At 42.5% G+C, this 26,971-nt stretch overlaps 1 protein-coding gene across 2 annotated transcripts in view; it reads left to right on the top strand.

Moving 5' to 3' along the window:
• The window catches only part of ISOC1 (isochorismatase domain containing 1), a 32,106-nt gene extending 5,347 nt beyond the window's left edge, over positions 1-26,759 (top strand). The window contains exons 2-6 of one of the 2 annotated variants that reach the window (XM_066603162.1): positions 12,790-12,909; positions 15,314-15,517; positions 16,869-16,931; positions 17,048-17,164; positions 23,206-26,759. In XM_066603162.1, coding sequence (XP_066459259.1) covers positions 12,790-12,909; positions 15,314-15,517; positions 16,869-16,931; positions 17,048-17,164; positions 23,206-23,352 — 651 coding nt within the window. In that variant the 3' untranslated portion in view covers positions 23,353-26,759. The remainder of the gene's footprint in view (positions 1-12,789; positions 12,910-15,313; positions 15,518-16,868; positions 16,932-17,047; positions 17,165-23,205) is intronic. The other variant, XM_066603163.1, reaches the window with a different exon arrangement.
• The last annotated feature ends 212 nt before the right edge of the window (positions 26,760-26,971 follow it).

Genomic DNA, 26,971 nt, shown 5'->3' on the forward strand with positions numbered 1-26,971 from the left:
GCTCATCTCTATTGGAGACAGATTCCCTTTAAAGTTTTAATTTTTCCCAAATATTTAAAAAGCCTGGAATTCCCCATCAGGCAGTTCTGTATGATGTGCCAGCAGGTTGTGGGTTCTGGCTGATTTTGCTCCAGATTTAAACTTATTTAGGTGGTGCGCTGGAAAACAATAAATTTGTGTATTTTTCTAATTTTGTCACATTTCTTAGAACAAGACTGATTGTTAGTTCTTTCAGGGCTCTCTCCCACAAGTCGTATCGCTGGTGTGGGAGCACACAGCAAGTACACAATAACATGCATACTTGCTGCGTGCTGACAAATCTTGCCGTGTGTGTTCGCATAATTCACACCAAGATGGTGCATGCGGCTATCATTTTGCGCGTTGTGTGTGAGAGGCACAATTGAAAGTTAATGTGAGACTGGTACTGTGTATTATGCGCTCAAAATCTGTGCGCTTAATATTCGGTAGCATGCGTGTTTGTGAGAGCCCTTACACGCAACCATGTCTGCTACACCTTATTTGATATCCAGTTACGGGCACCACACCACATCTTGCATTTGTGATTCCCTATGGAAGCAGTGGGTACCACCTCAGCCCCCAAACTCTTATCTTATTGGAGTGTACTGTATAGTAATCAGTTCATCTGGCATCATGTTTGCTTCTGATTCTCATACGGTAGATAAAATATGTCAAGTTCAGTAGAGCTCATAAGGACAGACCCTTTTCTGCATTCCCTGCATCTAATCCTGTTAAGGCCCATTTACATGTAACGATTATTGCTCAAAATTCGTTCAAACGTCAAATTTGTGTGATGATCGTTCAGTGTGAATGCAAAAAAAATTGCTCGCTTGTCGTTCGCGGTTGTTTAGGCTGACTTTTCAATCGACTTAAAAAAAAACCTCGTTGGCTCGCTGCTTCTCGTTCTGTGTAAATGCTCAGCGTGAGCCGGTGGCAATGCTGTCGGTGATAACACTCTGCACGAGCGCTGAGGATCGTAGCGGTGGTGTCAGCGCTCATGTAGTCATTTAACAGACTGTCGGCCCATCTAAAAGGGCCATTACGGAACTCAGCGGTTTGTTGTTTTCTAGCGTGAAATGGCTGTTAGCCGGAAACAATAGATAATGCAGATAGGGAGATGGGCTACTAGATTGTGGCCCTTTTACAGTGAACCAGAATCTCACTATTTGCATTCGCCTGAGTGAATGACCCGGTGACGTCCTCACCAGCTCATCCGCGCGGGCTGCCTGTTTAGACTGCAGGATTCTCACTGAGAATGGCGCAGTTTTCGCTCGCTTGTCGTTCATTGTTCAGCGTTTCATGTAAAAATATGACACAATCAGTGCTTAAACTGCCTGATGAGTGCGCGACTCGGCGCTGGTATTTATGCCGGATGAAACTGAACGACGAACGAGAAGCGCACGATTCTTGTTGGTGGTTTAGTCGTTGGCTGCGTTTAAACCGAGCGATTATTGTTCACTTTAACTCGTTGGAACTATTTTGTAAACCATAATTGTTCGGTGTAAGCACCGCATTCGTCTCCCTTTGCTGTGTGCTCTTATATTCTAATAACACGAATCAATATTGTCATGTAGTACAGAATAGACTGGGAAGAATGAAAATATGCACCAATATTGAACATACCAGCCTGTTTGCTGGGCAGCCAAGGTGCCAGTCGTTATTGCTTTCTCTCTGCTGCCTGCTCTGAAACATAAAAGGCCTTGTGGTGCCCCTCTGGGTACATACAGGATGGAATTACAGTGCGGACGTTTCTGCGTTGGTGTTATCCCTATGGGGCTTGAATTCGGCACCTGTTTAAATCCACGCATCTTTCCTTTCAAACCACAGGATTAAATTCTGCAGTGGATACGCTTTCTGCTGCAGAATTAAGGACGTCTTGTAGAATTGTCGTTATGGATTTCTTACATACAGGAGATGTAATTCCACAATTAAAAGGGTTGTCCCGCGCCGAAACGGGGTTTTTTTTTTCCAACCCCCCCCCCCCCCCCCTCCGTTCGGCGCGAGACAACCCCGATGCAGGGACGTAAAAAAAACCCCGCTAAGCGCTTACCTTAATCCCCGCACTCCGGTGACTTCTATACTTACCGGCTGAAGATGGCCGCCGGGATCCTCTTCCTCCGTGGACCGCAGCTCTTCTGTGCGGTCCATTGCCGATTCCAGCCTCCTGATTGGCTGGAATCGGCACGTGACGGGGCGGAGCTACACAGAGCCCCATTGAAGAAAGCAGAAGACCCGGACTGCGCAAGCGCGGCTAATTTGGCCATCGGAGGGCGAAAATTAGTCGGCTCCATGGGAACGAGGACGCTAGCAACGGAGCAGGTAAGTAAAAAACTTTTTATAACTTATGTATGGCTCATAATTAATGCACAATGTACATTACAAAGTGCATTATTATGGCCATACAGAAGTGTATAGACCCACTTGCTGCCGCGGGACAACCCCTTTAAGTCTGCATTGAAAAACACAGGAATTCCACAAGATGTTCTGCAGAATGCTCTCTGCAGTTAATGCTACAAAATGTGCACTAATGGACATCCTGTTTTAAAAGTCCCTTACAGAAGTAGATCATAGGTAGAGCAATTGTCAGGAGATGGGAAGGCTCTAGTAATATAATAAGAGCAACTTGTGGTTGGCAGCAGGCCACAGAAGGCAATTAAATATCATGTTGGTTTTTTTTATACCGGAAACATAAATTAGAGTTTTGCCAGGCAGCCTCATTACATATGCAACTAAGTAATCCCACAGTAAAGACCTAGGCACATCCCTCCGCATGCCGCAATAGCATTTACCACCTGTTGTCTGGGCTGATTACTTTGCCTTTTAAATGTTGCGGCTATTACATGTCCTTTATTCTTTAAAACAGGACAGACTACAGTTTATGCCATACAGTGGTGTTCTGTGCCTATTGCAGGTGATGAATGGCGGAAAAAACCCCAAAACCTAACATGTCCAATTGACTATTTAGTATATAAGGAATTCACACATAGCGGAAATTGAAGTCTGCAGGTTGTGGTGTGGATGTTATTGGTATTATTGTATCTTGACTCCACCAGGAAGCCCTGATGGAGATGAGTGACAGGGGGTTGATGCCCCCTGTAGCTGATTGGCTGCCAACATCACTCCCCTGCAGGCCCTGGCAGCTCAGTATAATTGTGCCGTCCCTGATGTAACGTCCCAGCTGATGCTCATAGCAGCGTTTAGAAAAAAAACTGCCCTTTTTTTTTATATTGGAACCATATTGGCAATATGCCAATTCAGTGGTACAACCCCGGTCTCAATAGTGCCCCTAAATCTAAGAAATAGCGGTTGGTCTTTCACACCACTTAGAACCCTTGGGTGTATTCCAACTGGTCCCGGCGATTTGTCTTTTTTTTTTTTTTTTTCTGGCTCTGTACTTCCTACCGAGTTAGGCAGGTAATATTTTTGCGGGTGGGATTCGATTTATTCCCCTGTATCTCATTTGTCATTTCTTTTTCCTTCATGAATACACTTCAGAAAAAAACTATTTAATAAATTTGCTTATCTCCCCCCCCATTCTCTTCTGTGATTACACCTGCATTATTTGTTAGTGGGCCAGTGCCTTCAGTGCAAATCCTGTTACCGTTGAAAAATAGTTTGGTGTTCTTTTTGCTGTTTGGTAATCCGTCTTTCTGCCTCCTCCTTCGCCGTTTTTTTATCTTTTTCTTAGATAAATTGTTTTTTCCCCTGTATGTTTTTAGCGCTTCTTCGCTCCCTTCTTGTTTTAATAATTTAAACGCTTTCTTTTTTTTACTTATTGCCATCTTACAGTCTTGTCGAGTCACATTGGTTTCCTGCTACTTGTAGTTCTTTTGGTTTTTAAAGGGTATGAACCGCTCACATGAGGTAATTAGGATGTTTTTAAACTTTGTACTATTATCTTTGAGGACGCTATGCCAATTAATGTTGCCGATAGTAGTTCTGAGCTGATCAAATTTTGCTTTACTGAAGTTTAGTTTTTTTGTTGCTCCCTGATTAGGCTTCTTGAATGACAGCTGGAAATTAATTCTATTGTGGTCACTATTTCCCAAGTGTCCCTCAAGCTGCACTCCACTGATTCCGTCTGGTTTGTTAGTTAATAAGAAGTCCAAAGTGGCCCTCCCTCTAGTTGGGTAAAGTAGTTATCCTTAATTAATCTCAAGAACTCCTCATCCTTGAGATTCGCAGTATTCGCCTTCCCATATTATATCTGGATAATTAAAGTCTCCCATAATAATTACTTCATTGTGGTTTGACACCTCTTCTATCTGCCTTAATAATATTTACTGGACTTCTTTTATTTTTGGTGGCCTATAGAAAACCCCTATCAGGATTTTTTTTCTTTCTGCATTTCCACCCACAGGGATTCCATGTCGTCATCTCCTACACCTGTATCTTCCTGTAGCTTTGGCATTAAGTAGGATTTAACGTACAGACACCCCCCAGACTCCCCCTTTGTTTCCTACAGTCTCTTCTGAAGAGATTGTAACCCTGTAAATTCACCACCCAATCGCACTTATCATCTAGCCATGTTTTTGTTCCTACTATGTTGTAATTTTCTTCAGCCATTCTTGCTTCAAGCTCACCCACTTTACTGATCAGACTTCTTGCATTCCTTGCCATGCAATTTATAAGGTTGTTATTCTTTGTATTCATTATGCTACTTATGGTCCTAATAGCTGCTCTTTCAGTTCTAACTCCTGTAGCCCCTTTCCTCTTCATTCCCCATACTTTGTCCTGGGTCACTGTCTACACTGTCCTTCCACCCCCCCCAACACCCCTATTACTCTTTTTGCCCCCCCCCAGTCCCTAGTTTAAGCACTCCTCCAACCTTCTAGCCATCTTTTCTTCTACCCCAGCACAGCTGCACCCTCGCCATTGAGATGCAGCCTGTCCCTACGGTAGAGCCTGTAGCCGACAGCAAAGTCAGCCCAGTTCTCCAGGACACCCGAAACCCTCCTTCTTACACCAATTCTGAAGCCACTTGTTTACCTCCTTAAGCTCCTACTGCCTTTCTGGTGTGGCTTGTGGTACAGGTAGTATTTCCCCCCCAAAAAAACCTTGGAGGTCCTCGCCCTGAGCTTAAATCCTAGGTCACTGACATCGTTTTTGAGGGCCCTCTATTGACCACTAACTTTGTCGTTGGTGCCAATGCGCACCATGACCGCTGGATCCTCACCAGCCCCTCACAGTAATCTGTCAACCTAATCCGCGATGTGTCGAACTCGAGCGACAGGAAGATAACGCACCATTCCATGATCCCTGTCTGTCCTCCTTATAATTGAGTCCCCACCACTAGGACCTGTCTAGCCTGCCCTGCGCTCCCCGTCCCTTTCTTACTGGAGCAGTCATCCCCCTGGCTTTCAGAGGGCATGTTGTGCCTCAGCGGTGCTGGCTCTGTTATGGCATTCCCCTCATCTGCCAACTTTGCAAACTTATTGGGGTGTGCCAGTTTAGGACTAGCCTCCCCTGGTTCTCTTTCCTTTACCTCTTCTAACTGTTACCCAGCTAGCTGCCTGCTCCCCCTACTCTTCCAAATTACCATCCTCCTGCACATCTACCCCAGCAAGTTTCTGCTCAGTGAGCAGCAAACTCCTATCCATATTGTCAGTGGATCTCAGTCTTGCTTGTTGCTCATTTAGATCCAGGATTTGGGCTTCCGAATGTGCAACAGTATGCATCCTCGACCAGCTGGTCAAGGACCACATACATTGCACAAGTAGGACACTGGACAGCATTGCCAAGCATAGAGCACATTCCAGTGCGGATCTACAAATTTACTTATAGAAGTAACAAAAATAAACTAGATCACACTCCTCACGTGCCTCTGCCCATTTGCAACCTCTACCGTACTTCTGCTCGTTCACAGCCTCTGATGTGCAAACAGCGGAAAGTCCGCTGTGTGAACTCTCCCTTATCAAGTGCTGAAAGTTGAAGATTACATAAATCTTGCTAACTGCTGAACCAGTTGAAATCTGCCTTCTCGGCTAATGTTTATAGGTAAAATTTATGCCCATTCCCCTTCTCTCATTACACATTTTAACCCCTTCATGACCTCTGATGGTAAAATCATATAACTGGTTGCTTGGCTCTGTGCAGCAGCAACATAAATTTATGTCCTGCATTCTGCTGGGGACTGCGTTCTTCCCCGGGCTGATGAAATACCTGAAACGGGCTGTTACTAACAGCCTGTGGATCTGTGCCGACATCAGGACCTGATTGGCTGTCACACTCATGTCATCAGGACTTGAACCAATCACGGTGCTGGCCGGGAAAGTTTGTTGTAGTAACAAACTTTCTTTGTATTTCAGGCTGTAAAATCTTCTCTCTCTCCTTCTCTCTCCTGTCAGTGTGACATTGCAGAAGAGAAAAGCAATATTGTTTAAAACGCCACATTAATCCCAAATTGATGTCTTCTATTACAATCATCTATACTATTTAATATAGCTGATTGTATAGTGCAGGGTTCATTTTTAATGATTTATCTAGAAATAAATTAGATTACGTTCACACATTACAGCTTTTGGGGGAGATTCATACCAAAGACTTAGCATATTGTAGTCTGCAGATTTTGGTGCAGGTCATTATCCACACAAGTTGGTGTGGCTTTTGATTCAGATCCGTGTTTGTTTGTTTTTTGTTTTTTTCACCCTCTCAAATAAAAGGGTGAAGTGTGTTACAGATCCACATCAAACTCTGCATCAAAATCCTCCGCCAATAGTGTAATGCAGAATTTGAGGTGGATTTTACACTGCAGAAAATCTGCACCAATACTGCTATATGTGAACATTAATGGATTATTATTACATCAGTTGATTTAATTCAATCAATACTATTTTTAAATACAAAAATGTCTAAATCTAAAACTAACTTCAAAATTTAAAAAATTAATGTTAAATTAGTAAATTGCTCAGAAACGTGCCAAATTTTTCAGGCGTGCTTCCAAAATAAAGGGAGCAAAAGGAAATGTATGTCTGATTTTAAAGGGAAAAAAAAAAAAAATATGGAAAGTTTTCATAGATGGTCATTTTTTTTTTCATATAATCAAATGCTTTATGGCAAATATGTACATACATACTGTACTTTTTTTTAAAAAAGTACAGTATTTATGTACATATTTGCCATACAGCATTTGATTATATGAAAAAAAAAATGACCATCTATGAAAACTTTCCATAATTTTTTTTGTGTGTGCGTAATATGTATATAATTTTTCTCATTCATTTTTGTCATATGATTATGAGAAGTTTTTACCTATTAGATGCTCGGAAGGGAAGAGTAGCCATATGGTAAGCTCCAACGTACGCTATATGTTTACAGACCTACCAGAGAAAAAGCAAAACTATACCTGCACAGCTAATGAATACAATTGAAAATGTTATTAGAAGTGAAAAGAAAGAACAAAGACAAATAAAAACAAACAGGAAAGTAGAGGAGTAAGAGACACAGATCACAAACTAAAATGTTTCTACACAATTGCCAGAGCATGGGAAACTAACGTTAAAGGGGTTGTCCCGCAGCAGCAAGTGGGGTTATACACTTCTGTATGGCCATATTAATGCACTTTGTAATATACATCATGCATTAAATATGAGCCATATAGAAGTTATACACTTACCCCCTCCGGTGCTGCCGTCCTCGTCTCCATGGCGCCGACTAACGCTGTCTTCTCCTTCCATTAGATGCACTTGCGCTGTGCGGTCTTCTGTTCTGTTGAATTGGGCCGCTCCGGCGTGCTCGCGCCGCACATGTCTTCTGCGCATGCGCAGACCAGCTCTCCGGCGCGAGCACGCAAGAGCGGCCCCATTCAACAGAACAGAAGACCGCACAGCGCAAGTGCGTCTAATGGAAGGAGAAGACAGCGTTAGTCGGCGCCATGGAGACGAGGACGGCAGCACCGGAGGGGGTAAGTGTATAACTTCTATATGGCTCATATTTAATGCACGATGTATATTACAAAGTGCATTAATATGGCCATACAGAAGTGCCTAACCCCACTTGCTGTCGCGGGACAACCCCTTTAAGATTACTTGGATGTTTAAAATCTTTACAAAGTTATTCTGTTAAAGTGACACAAACCAGGTTTCCAAAATTTGAGGTGGTCATTAAGACACAAACGGGAATGTAAAGGATAATGAGCGTTTAATAATGCAGTTATTTTTATTGCTCTTTCCGTCTCTGCATTCCAAAATGTTGAGTCTAGTCAAAAAAAAAAACTTCACTTCCGCCAATGACTGTGTAGACGTACTGCCAATTCCTACACAATTTAACAAAATAGAACAAGAATGTGTAGTAACCCAGTGTACTATTGGGCTGTTAATTATATTTCGCCTATGCCCGTGCCAGCACCCATGAGAGAGCTTAACTTCCTCCACACAGGAAATGGGAACCTCACAGATCTCTTTAAATGCGGGAACACCCTTCACCACATCAGTTCCTGTCCATAAGACAGGTTGGAAAATGCTAATGTAGCTGCTTGGCTATCTCTGCTCTTTCAAGGATTCCTCCAGGTCTCTAAAAGTATGGACTGCAGGGCCTCTCTCCCAAACTTCATGGCATGAGATGTAACCTGTCTGGTGTAAGTCTCCATGGGGAGCCACTGGGTAAGCCTGGAATCATCTTGTTTTCCAGATGCTGTGCTCCCCTGTCTCTGAAGGTCAGGAAGGGAAGGTTCTTTTTTTCTGGCCTCATGGGATCCTTCTCCTGCAAGTGTGGGAGAACAATTTAGTGGTGTATATGATCTCCTGTTTTATCTGGTGCTTCCATCAGCTGTTTGAGTTCAGGTGTGTACTCATCTGGATGACGCCTAGTACCACCACTAATTGGAGCTAGGAAGAGAATTGAGCGCTTTCTAAAAGGATCTCTAGCCAGTCCTTAGTGGAATAATACAACAAAAGGGATTGGATTCCACCTTTGCGTTAACCCATAAGAATGGAAAGTATAGGGGATGGCTCTCTGTGTGCTCAATATTCAGACTCTGAATCTGATGGCTTTTGTCTATGGATAGCTTGATTACTGAGGGCCTCAGTGTTCGGCCTAAGGCAGGTAGCTTCAGGGCCTATTGCTGAATAGCCTCTAGCCTCCTGGCCTGTGTGATTTGCGTATTGCTGATAGGGCTGAGCCTGTGGACACTTGGCTTAATTTATGGCTTCTGAGTTTGGTCTTGATGGGCCTCAGAGCTTGGGCTTGTCTTCGATGGCCTCCAGGCTTTTTACTTAGCGGCCTTTGAGCCTCAGCCACTGGCCTATGGAATGTGGCTGATGCCTCTTTTCTCACCATACACTTTTTTCAGTAAGGTCCTGGTTAAAGGATACCTTTTTGGAAGGCTTACTTGAGACTGTTCTAACAGTTGTGTAAGAACTATATGAGGATAGCATGAGTTGCAGTTGTAGGAATAAGGAGGTTTCATTGGGTAAGACCAGGTGAATGTTTGCCTCTCTTAGAAAGTTGGTACAAGAAACCTTCTTCTGAATTCACACGCTTATGTGAAGGATTAGTCGTAAGGTGCCCTTATATTTTTAGTCAGACCATATACTTTAAATTTAGTTGGAAGTTCTTGTGTGACAAGCTATCTTCCCAAATCCCCCATACTTTCCAGTTGAAGATAAAACCTCTGTTTTGGACTGGTTATAAGGATGTATTATCCCACACACAATGTCTTGACCTGATATTACGGGTTTTTCTTGTAATCCTCCTTCCCTCTTTTATCATGATTTTAAGTGATGAAGCCGAGTTCCATAATCTGGGTGGCTGTAGTGGAGAATGCATTGCAGCAAGGACCAACTGGATTTTGGAGACGAACAGGCTGATAAATACCTCTGTAGGGCTCAAATGTCCATCTGGTTGTGAGGCACAGTTTCTGCAGCAGGCGTAGGGCACAGATCTCTTAATGAAATCTGTAAGACGGCTTCTTGGAGTTTCGCTAGTACTTGGTTGGTGGATTCTCCAAACCAATGAGCTACTAGCTGTCAGCAAAATAGTTCTTTAGGCTATCAATTCCCCTTAGTTATTTATCTAGATTAATCTCTCATGAGAGTAAAGGAAGCAACAAGATTACTTACCGGTAATCAGTTTCCCATGAGCCCAGGACAGCACTACTAATCCGCGTCCCTACTGTGGTATTTTAAGTGTGCAAAAGAAAAAAGGTTTTGATATAAGCATATAATTAGAAATGGACCTCAAATAGTCCATAGGTCTTGCTACAGAACTGAGGAACATGAAGAAGATTCCCACCTTTCTACAGGTCTGGGAGGTTCCTGTCTGGAGGGAGGTGGGCTCTACCATGGGTGCTGTCATGGGCTCATAGAAAACTGATTACTGGTAAGTAATCTTGCTGGGTTTTTTTTTTTTTTTTGTTAAATAAGCCCTAAGCCTAGAAATTAGTGGGAAAAGTTAGATACATGTAATCTTGCCTCCACTGTTGCAGGTTTCTAAAATGTGCGGCCTTGTAGAAATTCTGCAGGGAACACAGGAATTTCCTGCTGATTGCTCCATTTTTGGCTGGGGCTTAGTAATCTTTGTATCTGACTGCAGAGAGGGAAGGCTCCTGCTCCAGCCAGCTATTCTACAACTAGAAACTGAGGATGAGTGGTGATATGGAAGATCTCTGGGTAGACCTAGAGAAGATTTCTTTATGGATTTGTCCATTTAATTGTAATATGGAAAAGGGACAAAACTTGTTCATCAGCTCATCATTGCTTTCTAGCGAACTTAAAAATGCCCACTGATTGGCTGTACATCTCCCCTTGTGAACAGCTGACCAATGACAGCTCTGTGTGGACGAACGATCATCCTCATACCAGAGATCCTTGGCTTGTGTACAGAAATCTAAATGTGTGTCAATTGGCACTTGTTACATCAGGCCCTTCACACAATCTCTAAATAAGCGACAACGTGGGAAATATAAACGAAAGAAAAAGTGTAGTGCGCATGACTGTCTGCCGGAGTACGCGGTCATACGCAATACAATTTACGCGGCTGTACGCAGGGCTCCTAACTAGAATTCACTGTGGGAGGCCGCAACGGGCCGTGAGAGCCCAGCCTAATGCTTTACCTATGCACTTTGACCCCAGTAGTAAAGAAATTTACTTGGTTTTGTTCAGTTAAATCATTTTGTAATTCAAGTGTTTAAACCAAAATCAATTATTACCCTTTCCAATCCAACTTCCCTGCTACCCGCACCTCCCCAGCTCTTATTAATTGTGGGTGTGAAAGCACTTTGTTGATTCCTTGGAATTATGCGCATAAAAATAAATTGTCGGAGGCTGTCCTCTATATACTGTAGCATACTTGCAGAACAGCCTCCAACATCGGAGCACTGTCCTGTATACTGTTAGAAACGTGTGTCAGCCCTCGTCCAACATCGGAGCTGTGCTAGGAAATCTTAATGTCAGATGAGGGTTGACGCTGGATTGGAAAGGCATAAGTCCACAAGTTTAAAAAAAAGAGAAGGGGGGGGGGGGAAAGACATTACAAGGGGTGTAACTTTTACAAGACATATACAGTATAATGCTCTTATCCTGCTTGCTTTGCCCAAGCTCATGGGTGGGGAAGGGGCAGGTAGGTGTCCGGGCTGTATTACAGTCAGGCTGCAGCGCTTTAGAAACTGATCGTGATCTCATAACGGCTGCTACTTACAAGATCACACTCCAGCAATACAATCGAGTGCTTATCATTCAATAAATACCCTACTTTATTATAATAATAATATGATAACTTTGCTGGCTTCCAAAGTGAGCTGCAGAAATGACAGCCTGTTTTCTGTGCTTTTAGGCTCTGTGTTTTGGCACTCCGCCAGATTTATGACACAAAGGATCTTGGTGTTGCCCAGTGGGACTTATTAACTTACAATTGGGTCCGTTGAGCTCTGCCAGCGTGTTTGTCATTTTGATAAGAAAAGCAGTGCTTCATACAACACTGCAGTAATTTTCCCATCAAGAATAACCGAATCTGCTCCTGTTGGAGCCTCTGATCTGAACAGAGCCTTAGTGGCAAGTGTGAAAACTGAAATATTTCAGGATTTGTTCTTTTGCATGGGTAGATGCAAAAATATGTTTATGCATAGCGAAAAAGCTGAATTAGGCCTCATGCCACGGCCGGGTCGGATTCCGACTGTGAAATCCCACAGCAGAATCAGACCCAGAGACCCTATACTCGCCTGTCCGGATCCGCGGCAAGAGTCTCGGTCGGCGTGCAGGGCATGACTGCCGATGATGACACGGATCTTCGGCGACTTGCGACAGGACGGACGGCTTCCATTGACTGCAATGGAGCCGTCTGTGCAAAATTTTTTTAAATTTTTTACCTACACAGAATAGAACATGCTGCGATTTCTTCCTCGCGAGCGGAAAATTGCAGTTTATTTCCGCTCATGGGCAGGGAAGAATCCTTTAACATGTCATGTCTATAGACGGCCATTGCTGCGGAATTCACGGTGGGCATCTGGCCATGAATTCTGCAGCAGTAATCCATCCGTGGGCGTTGGGCCTTTTAAATAGGTACATTTTGATGCATTTATTTTTTGGTAGATATTGTGTGATGTGCGCTATGTGCTTAAAAAAGCAACCCTCTGCTTATTGTGCATAGAATCCACTACAGAACAGCCCGGCTGTAATGTAACGCACTATTGTCAAGTACACTAACCTGCACCAGGGGATATAATCAGTTACGATATATACAACTGGGTTTATTATCAATGTAATTGTATCTCTCATACACCTCTAAAATACATTTGTGCCCGTTTTGATTTGACTTTCTTGTGCTTTGTGTCGACAGCTGACAACACTTGGAAACCTTAATCCTGCTAGTACTGTGTTTTTCTGTTGCGACATGCAAGAACGGTTCAGACCAGCAATCAAGTATTTTGGAGATATTATAAGCGTAGGACAGAGATTGGTAAGTTTGTGTTTCTGTTGCTACGAGGGTTGAGGGTTAAAAGTTATGTTAAAAATGGTCCTTCCACTTCCAAACTAGGTGAAGGAGCTCTTCTATATCTTCACCAAGTGTTTAGTTACTGGCGGCATGTTTCTGATGATAGGTGTTATATGGATGCTAGTGAAAAGATGGCACCATTGGATGACAGACCTGTAGGAGAGGCCAGAACTAAATCTTTGCTCTGGCTTAAGGAAATCCTTGGTACACTATGACTTTCACCGTCAGCAAGCAGTAACATTGCGTCCTGCCGCTCAGATCCATCCCAGTACATAACTGTTAACTGCTCCATTAAAGGGAAACTATTGTGTCCTCAAAACTTCAGTTGTCAATGCCACTTTTGACTAGCCCATTCTGCCCCCATTCCCACCCCCCACAGCATTTTTCTCCTGACATTGGTGACGCTTTTTTTTCTGTGCCTGATATGCAAAGGAGAGCTACATTTGTGAAGTGGGCATATAGCGGTGCTCCAACACGAGGTGGAATGTACCTTTCAATTGTATATTCATTCTCCACTACAGAATGTAGTGGATGACATGGTTTCAGTCGGGCACCTCTACGTTCCTTTCCTCTCTGGTTCCTGAATGGGGTAGGGAGGCATGGAGATAGTTGGATGTTCCTCTCTGCTTTGCCCTAGCTCATGGGTGGTGAAGGGGCAGGTAGGTGTCCGGGCTGTACTACAGTCAGGCTGCAGCGCCTTAGAAACTGAACGTGCTCTCATAACGGCTGCTTCTTACAAGATCCCACTTCAATAGCCGCTGTGACTGATTAGACAGTGTCAGAGCTAGACGGTACATTCCCCCTTGTATCAGAATTCTGGTGCCCACCCACTTGACACAGCCCAGTATGCTGTTTGTTTCAAGGCCCTGATTTGCATATCAGAAAAATGGGGGGGGGGTGCAGGTGTAAAGGGGGGCTACCCTATATGCAGCAGCATCGCAGGACTGGTAGTGACAGGTTTTTGAGGAACTGACAGATCCTCTTTAGTGTGTTCTCTGCAAGGGTTGAGCCTTATAGCTCACTAAGCATGTGTTCAAAGTACAGCTGCACCGTACTATATGAAAGTCCAGCAACTAAAATAATAAAAAAGAATCGGGAGCATCACTTCAGAGAAGGTTCTACTAACTTAAGTTCTATAGTTGCCTAAGGCCACATTACATAACATGCATATTTTAGCCTCCGTGCCACAGTTCAACTGAAGTGAGCTTGTATCATCATAAAGTGCAATGATGATCTAAGTTCAGTTCTGTTTGAAAGTGGCCAAAGTTTATTTTCTGTTTTTAATCATCCAAACTGAGTTTAAAGGGGGTGTTTGAATGATTAAAAAAAATAAATTAAAAAAATTATAAGTAAAATCCCATTTCCCATGCTAGAACATAACTAACTAGTATATGCTCGCCTTTTCCCGCTGTGTCACGAGGTGCTGCTTGGTCCTCTGCTCCTTGTTTGTTTACAGGCACTGCAGCCAATGACTGAGCTCAGTTGAAGTGATGGGAATACCCAAGCAGGTATCGCTCATGTATTTTGGCAGTCCCATTGAAAGTGAATGGAGATCTGACTGCGTATGCTCAGCCACCGATTTATTCCCGGTGACATCACTGCTGGGAAAGAAGTCATTCCCGCAGTAACAGGAGAGGGGGACCCTAGAATCCTGTTTCAAGATTAGTGGGACTCTCAGAAGGGAAGCCGCCATTGATCAGCAAGTTGTCTCCTGTCCTGCAGATAGGGATTAACTTGTTGTTGTGGTAAAACCCCTTTTACTTCAACAGTCTTGATTTTTGTTTTTTTTATGGACCACAAGAATTCAAGGGCTTATCCCACGAAAATCATTTACCACCTAACCACCGAATAGGTGATAAATGATTGATTGCTGTGGTCTGGCCACTCAAAACAGTGCACCCCTGAGTCTACCAGGTGAATGAAGGTACGGTGCTCTTCTATGACCACCAGTCCACCAGTCCACTCTTTTCTATGGGGCTGACACTGATAACCAAGCACTGCACTAGGCTATCTCTACAGAATGGATCGGCGGTCATACATGTGCACCACCAGTCCATTCACCTGCTCGATTCGGGATGTGATGTTCTCATTATCACAAAGTGGTCCCAGCTTTTACAACCCCGGTGTTCAAACATTTAGGTTTTTCGGTCGTTTTGTTCCACTTACAAACAAAAGGGTTGCCATAAACGTAGCAGAGCATTAGTCGTGTCTACCTGTGTAACTAAGGGTACAGATTTATTGCTGGTGTGACTGATGGTGAAAGTACTGACACGTAGTGAGCTGAAAGGACATGTACATCTTACAAGTATCTGCTTTATCTCATCATCTGCCATATCTTTAACTGGATATTTCACTGTCTGTCTTGTAGCTACAAGGTGCACGTATATTAGGGATACCAGTGATCGTCACAGAACAGTATCCTAAAGGCCTTGGGAGCACAGTGCAAGAACTCGACCTAACAGGAGTAAAACTTGTGCTCCCAAAAACAAAATTCTCTATGGTTTTACCAGAAGTGGAGGCAGCACTAGCCGAGATTCCTGGAGTTCGTAGTGTTGTACTGTTCGGAGTTGAGGTAAGTTTTGCCTTATTTCTTGGTTTTAGTTGCATTTGCCAGTCTTTTATTAACATAGTATTTGGGGAAGAAGTGGTAAAGTCTTGGTGTGATGAGCTAGAGCCGCACTTTTCTCATTCAAATAAATGAATAGTACTTGCTGCTCCAATGGACATTTTTATGAGACCTCAAAAATTCTTGTTGATCTATAGGATAGTTGTATTTCTATCCACAATGGCTGACATGTAATGTTGGTAAAGCTTAATGCATAAATCTCGGTAGGTCTTATTTTCGGGGAAACAGATGTGTGATCTATAGATAGTTAATATATATTCTAGAAACTTTTTTGCACTTTTGCTCAAGAAAACCCCATTTTTAGAAAAAGCGTTTTTGCGTATTTTCTTTTTTTTGTTTTTAATCACTGCATTCAATGTTCCATAAGTGTTGTATTCCCTCCCCTCACCCCTTACCCCCAATATTAGCAGAACTCTGTGAGGGCTTGTTTGTTCGCATAATGAGCTGTAGTTTTTATTTGCTACCATTTTGGGGTACATGTGGCTTTTTTGGTCACTTTTATTACGTGTTTTGGGGGGAGGTGAAATGAACAAAAAAGCACATTTGCTTAGTTTTCTTTTATTTTAAACAGCGATTTTTGCAATGCAGGATAGAAAGTGTGTTCAGTTTATTTTACTGGTCTTTACGGACTTGAATTTGTGAACCTATGAACACTACATTGCAGTATTTCTGTACTGCAGTGTATTATTGCTAATAATGGCAGTCATACGGCATGGAAGACCTGGATCCCAGTGTCTGGCATACGATTGCCATGTCTCCCTCTGTGAAACCTTTTACATGCCATGATCAACATTGATCATTGCATGTAAGTTAACAGCTGGGATCAGCATTCACACCGATCCCCTGTTGTTGCAGTGGGAGTAATTCTAATTCACAACTGCATTCACGGTGTACAGGCTTCAGAGCTAAAATCTCTGAGCACCTTTTGCTGGCTCAGTGTCTGCACAGATCTTTCCACTGAAATAATTTATAAACAAGGAATGTTCAGAAATCTGATGTAAGAATGGACTGGCCCCCTGCATTACAGAAACTCTGCTATATTGTGGTGTACACCAGGAGATGATACATTGGTAGCAGAACAAAAGGTATCTGCTGGGAAATGAGCTCTCTAAGTGCTGCTTAGTGCTCAAGAGGAGTGGCGGCCAGAAAGATCTTCTCATACACCCATAAGCATATATTCCTCCATGGTTTGGTAATAACAAAAATGCCAGATTGGCATTTATTTACCTCAATTTCTGTTGTTGTATATTTGAAGCACATGTGATAGATGCCCTTTTCTAATCTTATAAAATTAAAGGACCTTCCCTTGAATGAGGCGGAGCTGCAATACAAAGGTTGTGCTGTTTCTGGATGGAAAAAGGTGATTCCTCCCCCCTCCACACAGTCTCATACAACCCTTTAAAAACTGACTACTAATATGTATTTAGTGATGAATTAATAGTTTTTTTGTTTGTTTGTTTGTTTGTTTTTTTAAAGACTCATGTATGTATTCAACAAACAGCATTGGATCTGATTGGCCGAGGAGTAGAAGTTCATATTGTGGCTGATGCGTCTTCGTCAAGAAGCATGATGGATAGAATGTTTGCCTTAGAGGTAAAGATTTACTTCTTTCTATTGCATTTGCTCGTTTCTTGATTCCTCTAGATTGTACGTTCTGGTAAACGTTTTTCCTTCTGTAAAATGTTCCTTGCAGAGTACTGGAATACATATACTATTTTAGTGCTGGTCCTTAAAGGGGTTGTCTCGCGAAAGCAAGTGGGGTTAAGTACTTCTGTATGGCCATATTAATGCACTTTGTAATATACATCGTGCATTAAATATGAGCCATACTGAAGTTATTCACTTCCTTTCCCTGCGCTGGCGTCCCCGTCTCCATGGCTCCGTCTAATTTCAGCGTCTAATCTCCCGATTAGACGTGATTGCGCAGAAGGGTCTTCTCCCATCTGTTTGGCCTGGCACGAGCGGCATTCTGGCTCTGCCCCCTTCTACGCGTCATCGTGTGGCTCCGCCCCCGTCATATGTGCCGATTCCAGCCTCCTGATTGGCTGGAATCGGCACACGTGACGGGGGCGGAGCCAGAATGCCGCTCGTGCCAGGCCGAACAGATGGGAGAAGACCCTTCTGCGCAAGCGCGTCTAATCGGGAGATTAGACGCTGAAATTAGACGGAGCCATGGAGACGGGGACGCCAGCGCAGGGAAGGTAAGTGAATAACTTCTGTATGGCTCATATTTAATGCCCGATGTATATTACAAAGTGCATTAATATGGCCATACAGAAGTGCTGAACCCCACTTGCTTTCGCGAGACAACCCCTTTAATGCTAGAATGGCTTTCTTATTGTAGACTTATACCAGACTTTGCTTGTTTCCTTTAATCTTATTCTGAAGTATTTTATCTGAGACGCTGTAGACTATTTCTATATAACATATCTGTTGCTTCTCAACATATTTATCCTTAGGAGTTATTAAACAGAAAAACATGGGTTCCTACCTTGCAGCATACAAATAAAATCAACAAAATTGAATATGGTCCAATTAAAGGGACAGGAGTTAGATGGGTGGGAGTTATGACTGACTCCACCTTGATGTGCACTCCAGCCCATATACCTCCTGCCCCCTTTTAATTGTACCGTGTAAATCTGTATCCTACTTTCCTTGGTTTTATTTGTAGGCTCGGGCCCAAGAGAGATGACTGCCAAAAAGGTAGGAACCCATCTTTCCCAGGTTATAATTAAGACCACCTGGTATTAGTGTTAGAACCCATCCGAAAACATGGTGACCTGGATGTTAGTATATAGTTTGATCAAAGTATATTGCCCTATCCACCAAGAACCTTGTATTTTCTAATGTGGCTAGTATATGCATTACAATGTATTTTTCTACAAAAAATGTAATTTGAGTGTTTTACTATGTGTTTATGCTTATACATTTAGTCTTGGCTATGGTTTAACGTGCACCTATTTGAGAAGTGCTGACTTATTTCTATTCTCAGGATTTGTCATCAATAGTTAAATGCCAGAGACCCACCACTCGGAATCCCTGGCAATGAGCTAATCTCGTGGCCCATTGTCGGTGCAATAGGCCGGACATGCGTCACCAGGGATGGGAGCAGAAGTGCTCTAGCTAGCTTCCCTCCTCTTGAAATCAATGGGAGCTGAAGGCTGCTTTTACACTTCAGCATCCGTCTCTGCTGTTGGAGGCGGACGTGCGTTCTCCTGTCCCCATTGCACTGACAGCGGGCTGGGCAATCGGCTCATCGCCGAAATCCTGAGTGGTGGGTTTAATATTAATGACCTATCCTGAGGAAAGGTCATCAATATTCCTGGAAAACACTTTTGTTTAAGACTGGCCATAGATCTTACATGGCTGTCAATTGATGTCTGTCTTTCCTGACTCCTCTATAAACGTGCATGTTGGAATCAACAGAATGTACAGCTGGGTTCCCGTGGTAATTGGCATCAAATTATTCCTATGATACTAAGCTGGACTGTCCTCTATTCACACAAGCCATAATTAGAATAAAGATACAGCCATGTAATAAGGTCTATCAGGAGCAGATAAGCTGCTTATAAGCCTTGTCTAGGCAGCAGCTAAAAAATAACTATAATCTGTGAAACCAAGTAATGAAGCTATATACTAGATGATGGTAATCTTAATAAAAAAGTGGAGCTTCAGTCTAGCTTTGTAAAAAAAACTACTGTTTTATACAAAAAAGTAGTCCTCATCTCTTAATCTATTACTTACACTAGGTTTTATGGTTTAGGCCCGTTAAGGGAACCTGTTTTAAAGGGTTGCATGAAGTTGTGACAGCATGCTGATTTCAGCTACTGTCACTTATAGGGCAATGTGCAGTGCTTTTTAAGAACTTACAACTAGTTTCTGCAGCTGCCTGGAATAAATGATTGCAGTTTAATAAAGTGCTGCTAGCCTTGCCCACCCTACACTTTTGTCAGTATTTGGTGTAATAACTAGAAAGCTGTGAATCCCAGTGGGTGGTTGGGGACTGGATTCATCTCTTGCTGGTAGTCTGTCACTACTTAATGCAGCCCTTAATGACTGGTTCATTTTACGAGAATGCATCACCAGATTTAAGAATGACTGACTTTTGCTGAACAGTTGTCAGTCAGGCAATAACAGCAACAAAGTTCATTTGGCCATACTCCACCAGGGTGAGAGTCCAGGGTCGTCCTTCCTGTCAGACTCGAGGCCTTCACTGGACCTCAAGCTTGCAGCTTTGTCAATTAATTTCTCAAAGGCCTGAAGGTAGTGTGTGTGCGCAAAAAAATTAATTTCCCATGGTTTCAGTGAAAACAACTATCTCATGTATTGCAGATTTTCACACTTCAAATTAATTAATCAGGTTCCGCCTACCCCCCCCCCCCCCCTTCCCTTTTGCTTCTCCTATTTAGGACCTAAAGAATGGTCGTGCCAAATTTGAAGTTTATGCGACACTGGAGAGTTGGGTAGTTAGTGATGAGTCAGTCAGTGAGTGAGGGCTTTCGCATTTAGCGGGAGAGATGTTTTAATATTGTAATACTTTTAAAACATAATCCTTAAAACTAATGAAGCATAATAAAGACTAGACATTGCAGTGAATATTTATAAAACACAAGTTTTCCGTCCTAATGGAAGGGTTTATTTTTACATTTGCAATATTTTTTCTTTTAGCCCTGTTCTACAAAAATCAATCTTTTAATTCTAGTGAATCAGTCCTGCATCCACTTGGCTTCCTCCACACAATTCCCATTGGGGGTTATTACAAAAAAAGTCTGGTAGCTTATCGCTGGTGATTCACCATTTTCGATGGCCCTGATTGAGCTGAACGCCTGTATTTGTTGCTATGGTTTCTTCAGCGTATGATCCGGTTATATTGTAAATGTATTTTTGCAAGATAATGTCCTCTTTAAGATGTCATGGGCAGCTTTGAGCGGCGTGCTGATGGTCTTTTAGCTGATACAAGCCAGTTGAGAGGGTGAAAGTGGGTAGAAACATTAGCGCATTGAATGACCCAGCTAAATTGCTGTAAGAGCTTGCAGCCGGTGCCCCCAGCTAGTGTCTGCACTAAGCCACTAAGTCATTGTGGCAGAACGGCAGATTTAACTTTCTGAATAAACACACTGCGCTGACATTTACAGCTTTGAAAGGCAGTGACTGCGGGCGAAATCCACGCATCATTTACTGTGCACTATGAAATCCCAAAATGGTACCATTATATTTGTGTAAATAGCGGAGAATTGGAGGGTAAACAAGGTTGTATTTGATGTGGAGCCAAAGCTTTTAAAATGCACCAGTTGTGTACAATGTACATAGATATAGAAAAATGTATTTTGATAGATGTGTTTATTTCTATCTAGTATGGTTACAGAAAATATATATTATTTTTTTTTAACCAAGATATCTTGGCTTGAAGTGCCGATATGCAGTAATCTCGTTGGGATCGCTGGTTCTCTGCATTGAACTGATGTTTTAATTCTATCCCTTGTTTGAGAGGTGCGCGATGTTACGACTGGAGGATGATGGTGGTATTTGCAGCTGGGGAACGATGAAGACTGCATGAGATTTGTAAACTCTGCACTGGTTGTTCCTGAATGTTATATTCTAGTTCTGTATGCTAGACGCAGGTGTAGATGAAGACTTTTGTATTGTTGATGTGTAATTCGGGGAAGAGCTTTCCCATTCATCAGGTAAAGTTCTTTGAATACAAGCTCTTCAAGTCAGGACAGCATATTCTTGTTTCAGATCTGTTTGTTGTGTTCCTTCTGTATCTGTAATTTGCTTTTTTTAAATTGATCCACGTATGTGTTGGAGGATGAGCAGCTACTGACTTCTCTGCTCAACATCCCAAAAAAATGAAATTTTCTAAGCTGCACTTTGAGTACCTTTTTTTTATTTTTAGTGTTCTTCATGAAAGAGCGCATTACAAACGGACAGTGGTGGTTCGGCCCTTCCCTGGTAGAGCGACTTACCATTGTGGGAAGACCAATAATTATTGGGAAATTCTAGTACCAGTGTTTCTGGTGGCGCAGTGCGCCACACAGCTGTGCTACATGGTACATGCATTATAATCCTCACATATTACACACACAGCTCCTACTATATCCGTTCTGATTTCCACACATTACACACACAGCTCTACTATATCCATCCTGATTCTCACACATTACTCACACAGCTCTACTACATACATCTTGATTCTCATACAAGACAGGCAAAGCTTATCTCCTCCCACAGCAATGACTTAACCACGGGTCCTTCAGCCCACCGGATCTCTGTGGTGGTGGTAAGTCGGTGTCTTCTGTCAAGACCGCTAAGTTGTGTCTGAGATAAGAACGTCCTCGTTGTATTCTCATTTTGTTATTTTTGTCCTTCCCTTCTCAAGAGCCCTAACATTGTTGTTCTTCTGTCAGTTTTATATATGTTGTAGAACCTTCAATGACGTCACCAGGGGCGGAGCATGAGAAGCACTCACATACATACTCACTGACAAGTGGTTGTTAGTAGCTTGTGCCTGGTGCTGCAGTTGATTTCCATGATTGACTGGAATGTCGCAGCCCCTTTGGCCCTCTAATCGCATGGGTCCCAGAAGTTGGACCCCCATGAATTAAATATTCTCAGTACTGGTGGAGTCAAGATTGACAGGGGGGTTACGCCTCCTTGTCCCTGATTGGCTGCACAGCTGGCAAGGCAGTAGGTCCTGGAAGGCCAGTGAAGCTCTGCTGAAAAGCCATACATTGTCTGCCGCTGCTGCCCCAGGCGAGAAAGCAGTAAAGAGAAAGAGCGGTGAAGCGCCTTCTCCTGCAGTCCACAAGCGTCCCTCCTCCGGTGTAAGTTTTTCACATGTCGGCTGCAGCTGGGAGTGCAGCGTGCCGGGGGGAGCCACTGTGACAGCCGGCTGGAAACACCGTGCAGGGTGACAGCATGGAATGCAGAGCGCCGCGGAACAGCAGGACAATAGTCAGCGGACGCACCAGCACATGGGCATTAGCTGTGCGTGGGGGATACACCGTACGGCAGCACAGACTTTCCGCCATGGTGGCAGCAGGACAGTCGTCCGCTGGAACGGAATACACAGCCATCAGCCGTTAATCACAGCTCATCCTCCGTGCGGCGGAGAGGCATCGCAGAGAAGCAGCGCGGGCCAGCAGTGGTGACAATCCAAGGTGCAGCCTGTACATTGCTTTTTGCCGTCGCTGGTGGATTAGGGTGAGGGTTCCTTTAGTCCTTAGAGCTCATAATGTAAGGCTACATGGAAAAGTTACCCTCACTCTAAGCCACCAGGGCCGGCAACAACCAATGAACACAGTGCTGCTAGGACCTTCAAAGCTTGACCCTATCAGGAGCTGGGGGTGTGACAGGGGCATTCCTCCTGTCAACCCCCTAGCATCTGTTGGCGTCAAGATACACTAATACCCTCTACTTGTACATGTACATTTTTTTATACTTCTGTAAGCCAGTCCAGTAATTCAAAACATGAATAGCTGTTCACTTTCTGTAAATGATGGCTTAAATGTATTTGTATTTTAAAAGTGGCCAATTTAAATGTATGAGAAAATGTATCTGTAAAGTTTCTTTTCCCCAGAGTACTTTTTAAAACTATGATGTATTTTTAATGGTACTTTCTTTTTATTTTCCAGCGTCTTGCAAGGAACGGAATTATAATTACCACAAGTGAGGCTGTACTCTTGCAGTTGGTTGCTGATAAAGACCATCCCAAGTTCAAAGAAATCCAAAACATTATTAAAGCAAGTGCTCCTGAGTCAGGACTCCTCTCTAAAGTGTAACTGCAAAATGAATGACTCTCCCAATTGGATTCCATTTATTTGTGGTCTTTTCTAGTGCAAAATAATGGCAGATCTGCATGAGTATTCTTTGCAGTAAACTAATGACTCCAATATCTTCATGGACTCATCTGTAAACTAAATGATTGTTTACTTGCCTGTCAAATTGGGTGAATACTGTAATTGGTGTGCGTATTTTTTTCCCTACGAAAAGGCTTGTGTGTGGTAGGTCAGGGCTGTGTGGAGCCTTAGGTTTTACCATTTTTTTTTTTTTTTTTGAGCAACTGTATGTGCTATTTGAGGAGTACCTAAACAGTTGTTTGGTATTAAGGGGAATCTTGAGTGCTGTATATATAATTTTAAGAAATGTTGTAATGTATTTAATTACAGGATTTTGCCTCCTTGGTGAACTTAATGTGATATTTGGGTTTGTCCCCGTTGGGGCTCACATTCTAGAATCACCTATTGGTATGTTTTTAGAAACCCACCCATTCAGATGTTGGCGAATATACCCCAGAACCTCTGTGCTGCAAGACAACAGTGCCAACCACTGAGCCACCATGCCGCCCGAAACAGCAGTATGGGCAACAGGTAAAAGCTATTTGCAGGAGGTTTAGCACATTTTAAAAAATGTGTTTTTAAAATATGTAGCACCCCTTTTCCAAAAAAAAAAAACTGTCTGTAAGGGGGTTGTACAGGATCGCATCTGTCCATGGGTTGTGTCAGTTCTACTGAAGTAAATCTGACTGAGCTTCAATCCCATGCACAACCTGTGGGCAGGTGTGGTGTTTTCGAATTTTGGACAACCCCCTTCAACTGGAAAGATACAAGATTCTGGAGATTGCTATTGCCAATGTGAATCTAGTTTGCATGTTAGGCAGTTGCATGATTGTTAAAGGTATATGGCATGATGATGTGCCAGTGACTTGTACAGATTAGAAGAATACATATTGTGCCATACGTCTACTAAAACCCTATTTCTATACATTGGTATCCATTCCTAAATCCACATTACTGATCCGATTGACCCATTACTGGAAATTATTACAGCTTTTGTGAACCCGATGCTTAACATAAAATTGATCTATGTGCAGTCAACCATATTTTTATAGCAGAAGCTTGCAGTCTTTTAGGTAAATATTATTATATGGGCGTACATTGTTGGATTCCAACTGTAATTCGGGTAAAAGAAAATAAGAATATAAGGCGAGGACAGACAGACTGTAGATTTTAGTAAACCAGTTAGGCCCCCTAGATTTTTATTTTTTTTTAAGCAGTTTTGGCAATCAGAGTTTTAATAGGAATGAATTGAAGTGCAAATATTGCTAGCAGATTTCTAGGTATATTGGATATCTACAGTAGCTCCCAGGATTTGCACAGACCTGCTATAAGGTAAACCGGAAGTAAGTAGAGAAATGCAGTACACGCTGAGAATGTAAATAATATACTTCCTTTTATGTACATTGATATTGAAAGGATTTATTACAGTGATTGAGAAAACCTTGTATTTAAAGGGGTTGTCTGGTTACTGAACAACATTGCCCCTGCAGCTGCAGCAGTGTTAAAATAACAAAAAGAGCCATACTTACCTCCTCCTCCTCTTCCTCTGCCACTGGGATCCATTGATGCAGCCCCACTGTGATCCCAGTGTGTGGTGTTGCTCATGATACCATCAGAAGTCAGCCAACTTTTACAGCCAATCAGAGCTTGCAGCATCATCGTTCTAAACTAGTGGCATCGTGACGGCCAAGATGTGAGTGCTGAAGCCAGAAGAGTGGACAGTGTTGCCACAGCGTCTGATTGGCTACAGCAGTCGGGTGACTTCTGATGACATCATCAGCAACAACGCATCCTGGGACCATGGCAAGGTTGCGATGCTGGATTCCCACGGCAGAGGATGGGCAAGTACAGTTCTTTTTGCTTTAACACAATTGGAGCTATAGGGGCAATACTGTTCGGTAACCAGACAACCTCTACAAAACATGTAGGTAGAAAAGACTATTCTTTATAATGGGGAACTTGAGTCAGTTTTATCTCCTGGATAAACCTTTTTCCTATGAACTGTTTTATGTCTTCAGGTTTATAAATGCTATATCCTTCATTATTTCTGTGGCAGTATCTGCAGTCTTGCCAGTTGTGCTAATGTTCTTTTTCACGTTAATTAACGCTGAGGATAATCATTTTATTTTACAAGAACGTCCTCAATTCGATGACCGGCTCCAACGTTGTCATTTGTGCTTTAAATTGAACTCTAGGGTTGGATTTGCCCAATGATCCGTGTGTACTTTTCCTTGCTATCCGCCTTATTCTCAAGGGACTAGCACTACTCCTACCAGAGGCAGACAACGAATACAGAATAAATTCTAATAAAAGGTCAACTTATCCTTTGTGTATTATTTAGAGACCATATCTGTGTGCCAGCAGTTATGTCTGTGCCCCAGTAATGATTTATTAATTGAGTTTGAGCAAAGTAACACTGGGAATTAACAGGCTGTGGATACAAGCTGTCGGACCAGATGCAGGAGAAAATCTCCATAATGGGCTGTATTCTCCCAAACTGCACATTTTATTAGAATAACTTTGGAAATCTGTCAGATTCAGTGTTTTTTCAGTATGGTAAAAGTAGTGTATGACATGTATAATACTTTCTTAAGACCCATGTTTATTTAAATGGCCTGAAAAGTGAAGAATATCCTACAACTGCAAATTTTCCAAATTGGTCTCTTGAGAAATTGATTTTGAGAGGGTTGTTACAATTGGATTTAGTAAAGGAGTTTTCTGATAGATTAGGAGTTGTTTTCTGTTTCCCCATCATAACTGCTGCCTCTTAGCTTTGCTGACCACTGAGGTTCTTTTGAGGTCAGACCTCATCCGATCATACATTGATGGCCTATACTAACCATGTGGCATCAATGTAAAAACTTTGAAGTTTTTACAAAAGTTAAAAGGACATTTCGAACACTGCATCTACTGTTCTTTGTCCAAAGAATTTGTTAGTCTTGCTCTCTAAATTGTATTTGAACTGTTGAAAAAGCAGGAGCTTACCTCTGAAGTACAAAGTACTTATTCTGCACCATCTGAAGTGATACGCGGTTTGCATTATATGGTATCTCTTTCTATGGAAAATTAACCTTTATTAAGGCTAGAGAATGTGGTCATATAGGTAGACCTCAGTCAGTGGATATACCACGGCTCTTTTCAAATACCAAACTTTGTGTCCTGTAATGTAATTATGATTGTCACTTAAAAGTGACTCTAAGGTGCCTGCGTGTTCTATACAGTACCTCCGTTGGAATACACCTATATGAAGTGCAGTTTATTTTGTGAAATTCTTTCTAGATTGTACACTTTGTATTTGTATGTTTCCAATTTTGGCCAATCCTTGTTAAATAAAATGTGACTTTTTTCCACATGTGTTTCATACAGTAGTTCTATTCTTTGCTGACGATCAAGCTTAAGTTAATGTGGGTTACTGCGCTACAGAAAATCAGTTACATCCTGCCCTAATCTTTCTTTTCTGTCTCGCATAACGCTCCATCTGGAAGACATCAGTCTGGGGTGGGGTCTGCATTGTTAATGAAATGTTAGATTAACATACATACTGTTTACTGATCCCAATGTC

Source organism: Eleutherodactylus coqui, chromosome 5 (genome assembly GCF_035609145.1).
Source record: "Eleutherodactylus coqui strain aEleCoq1 chromosome 5, aEleCoq1.hap1, whole genome shotgun sequence".
NCBI classification, from domain to species: Eukaryota; Metazoa; Chordata; class Amphibia; order Anura; family Eleutherodactylidae; genus Eleutherodactylus; species Eleutherodactylus coqui.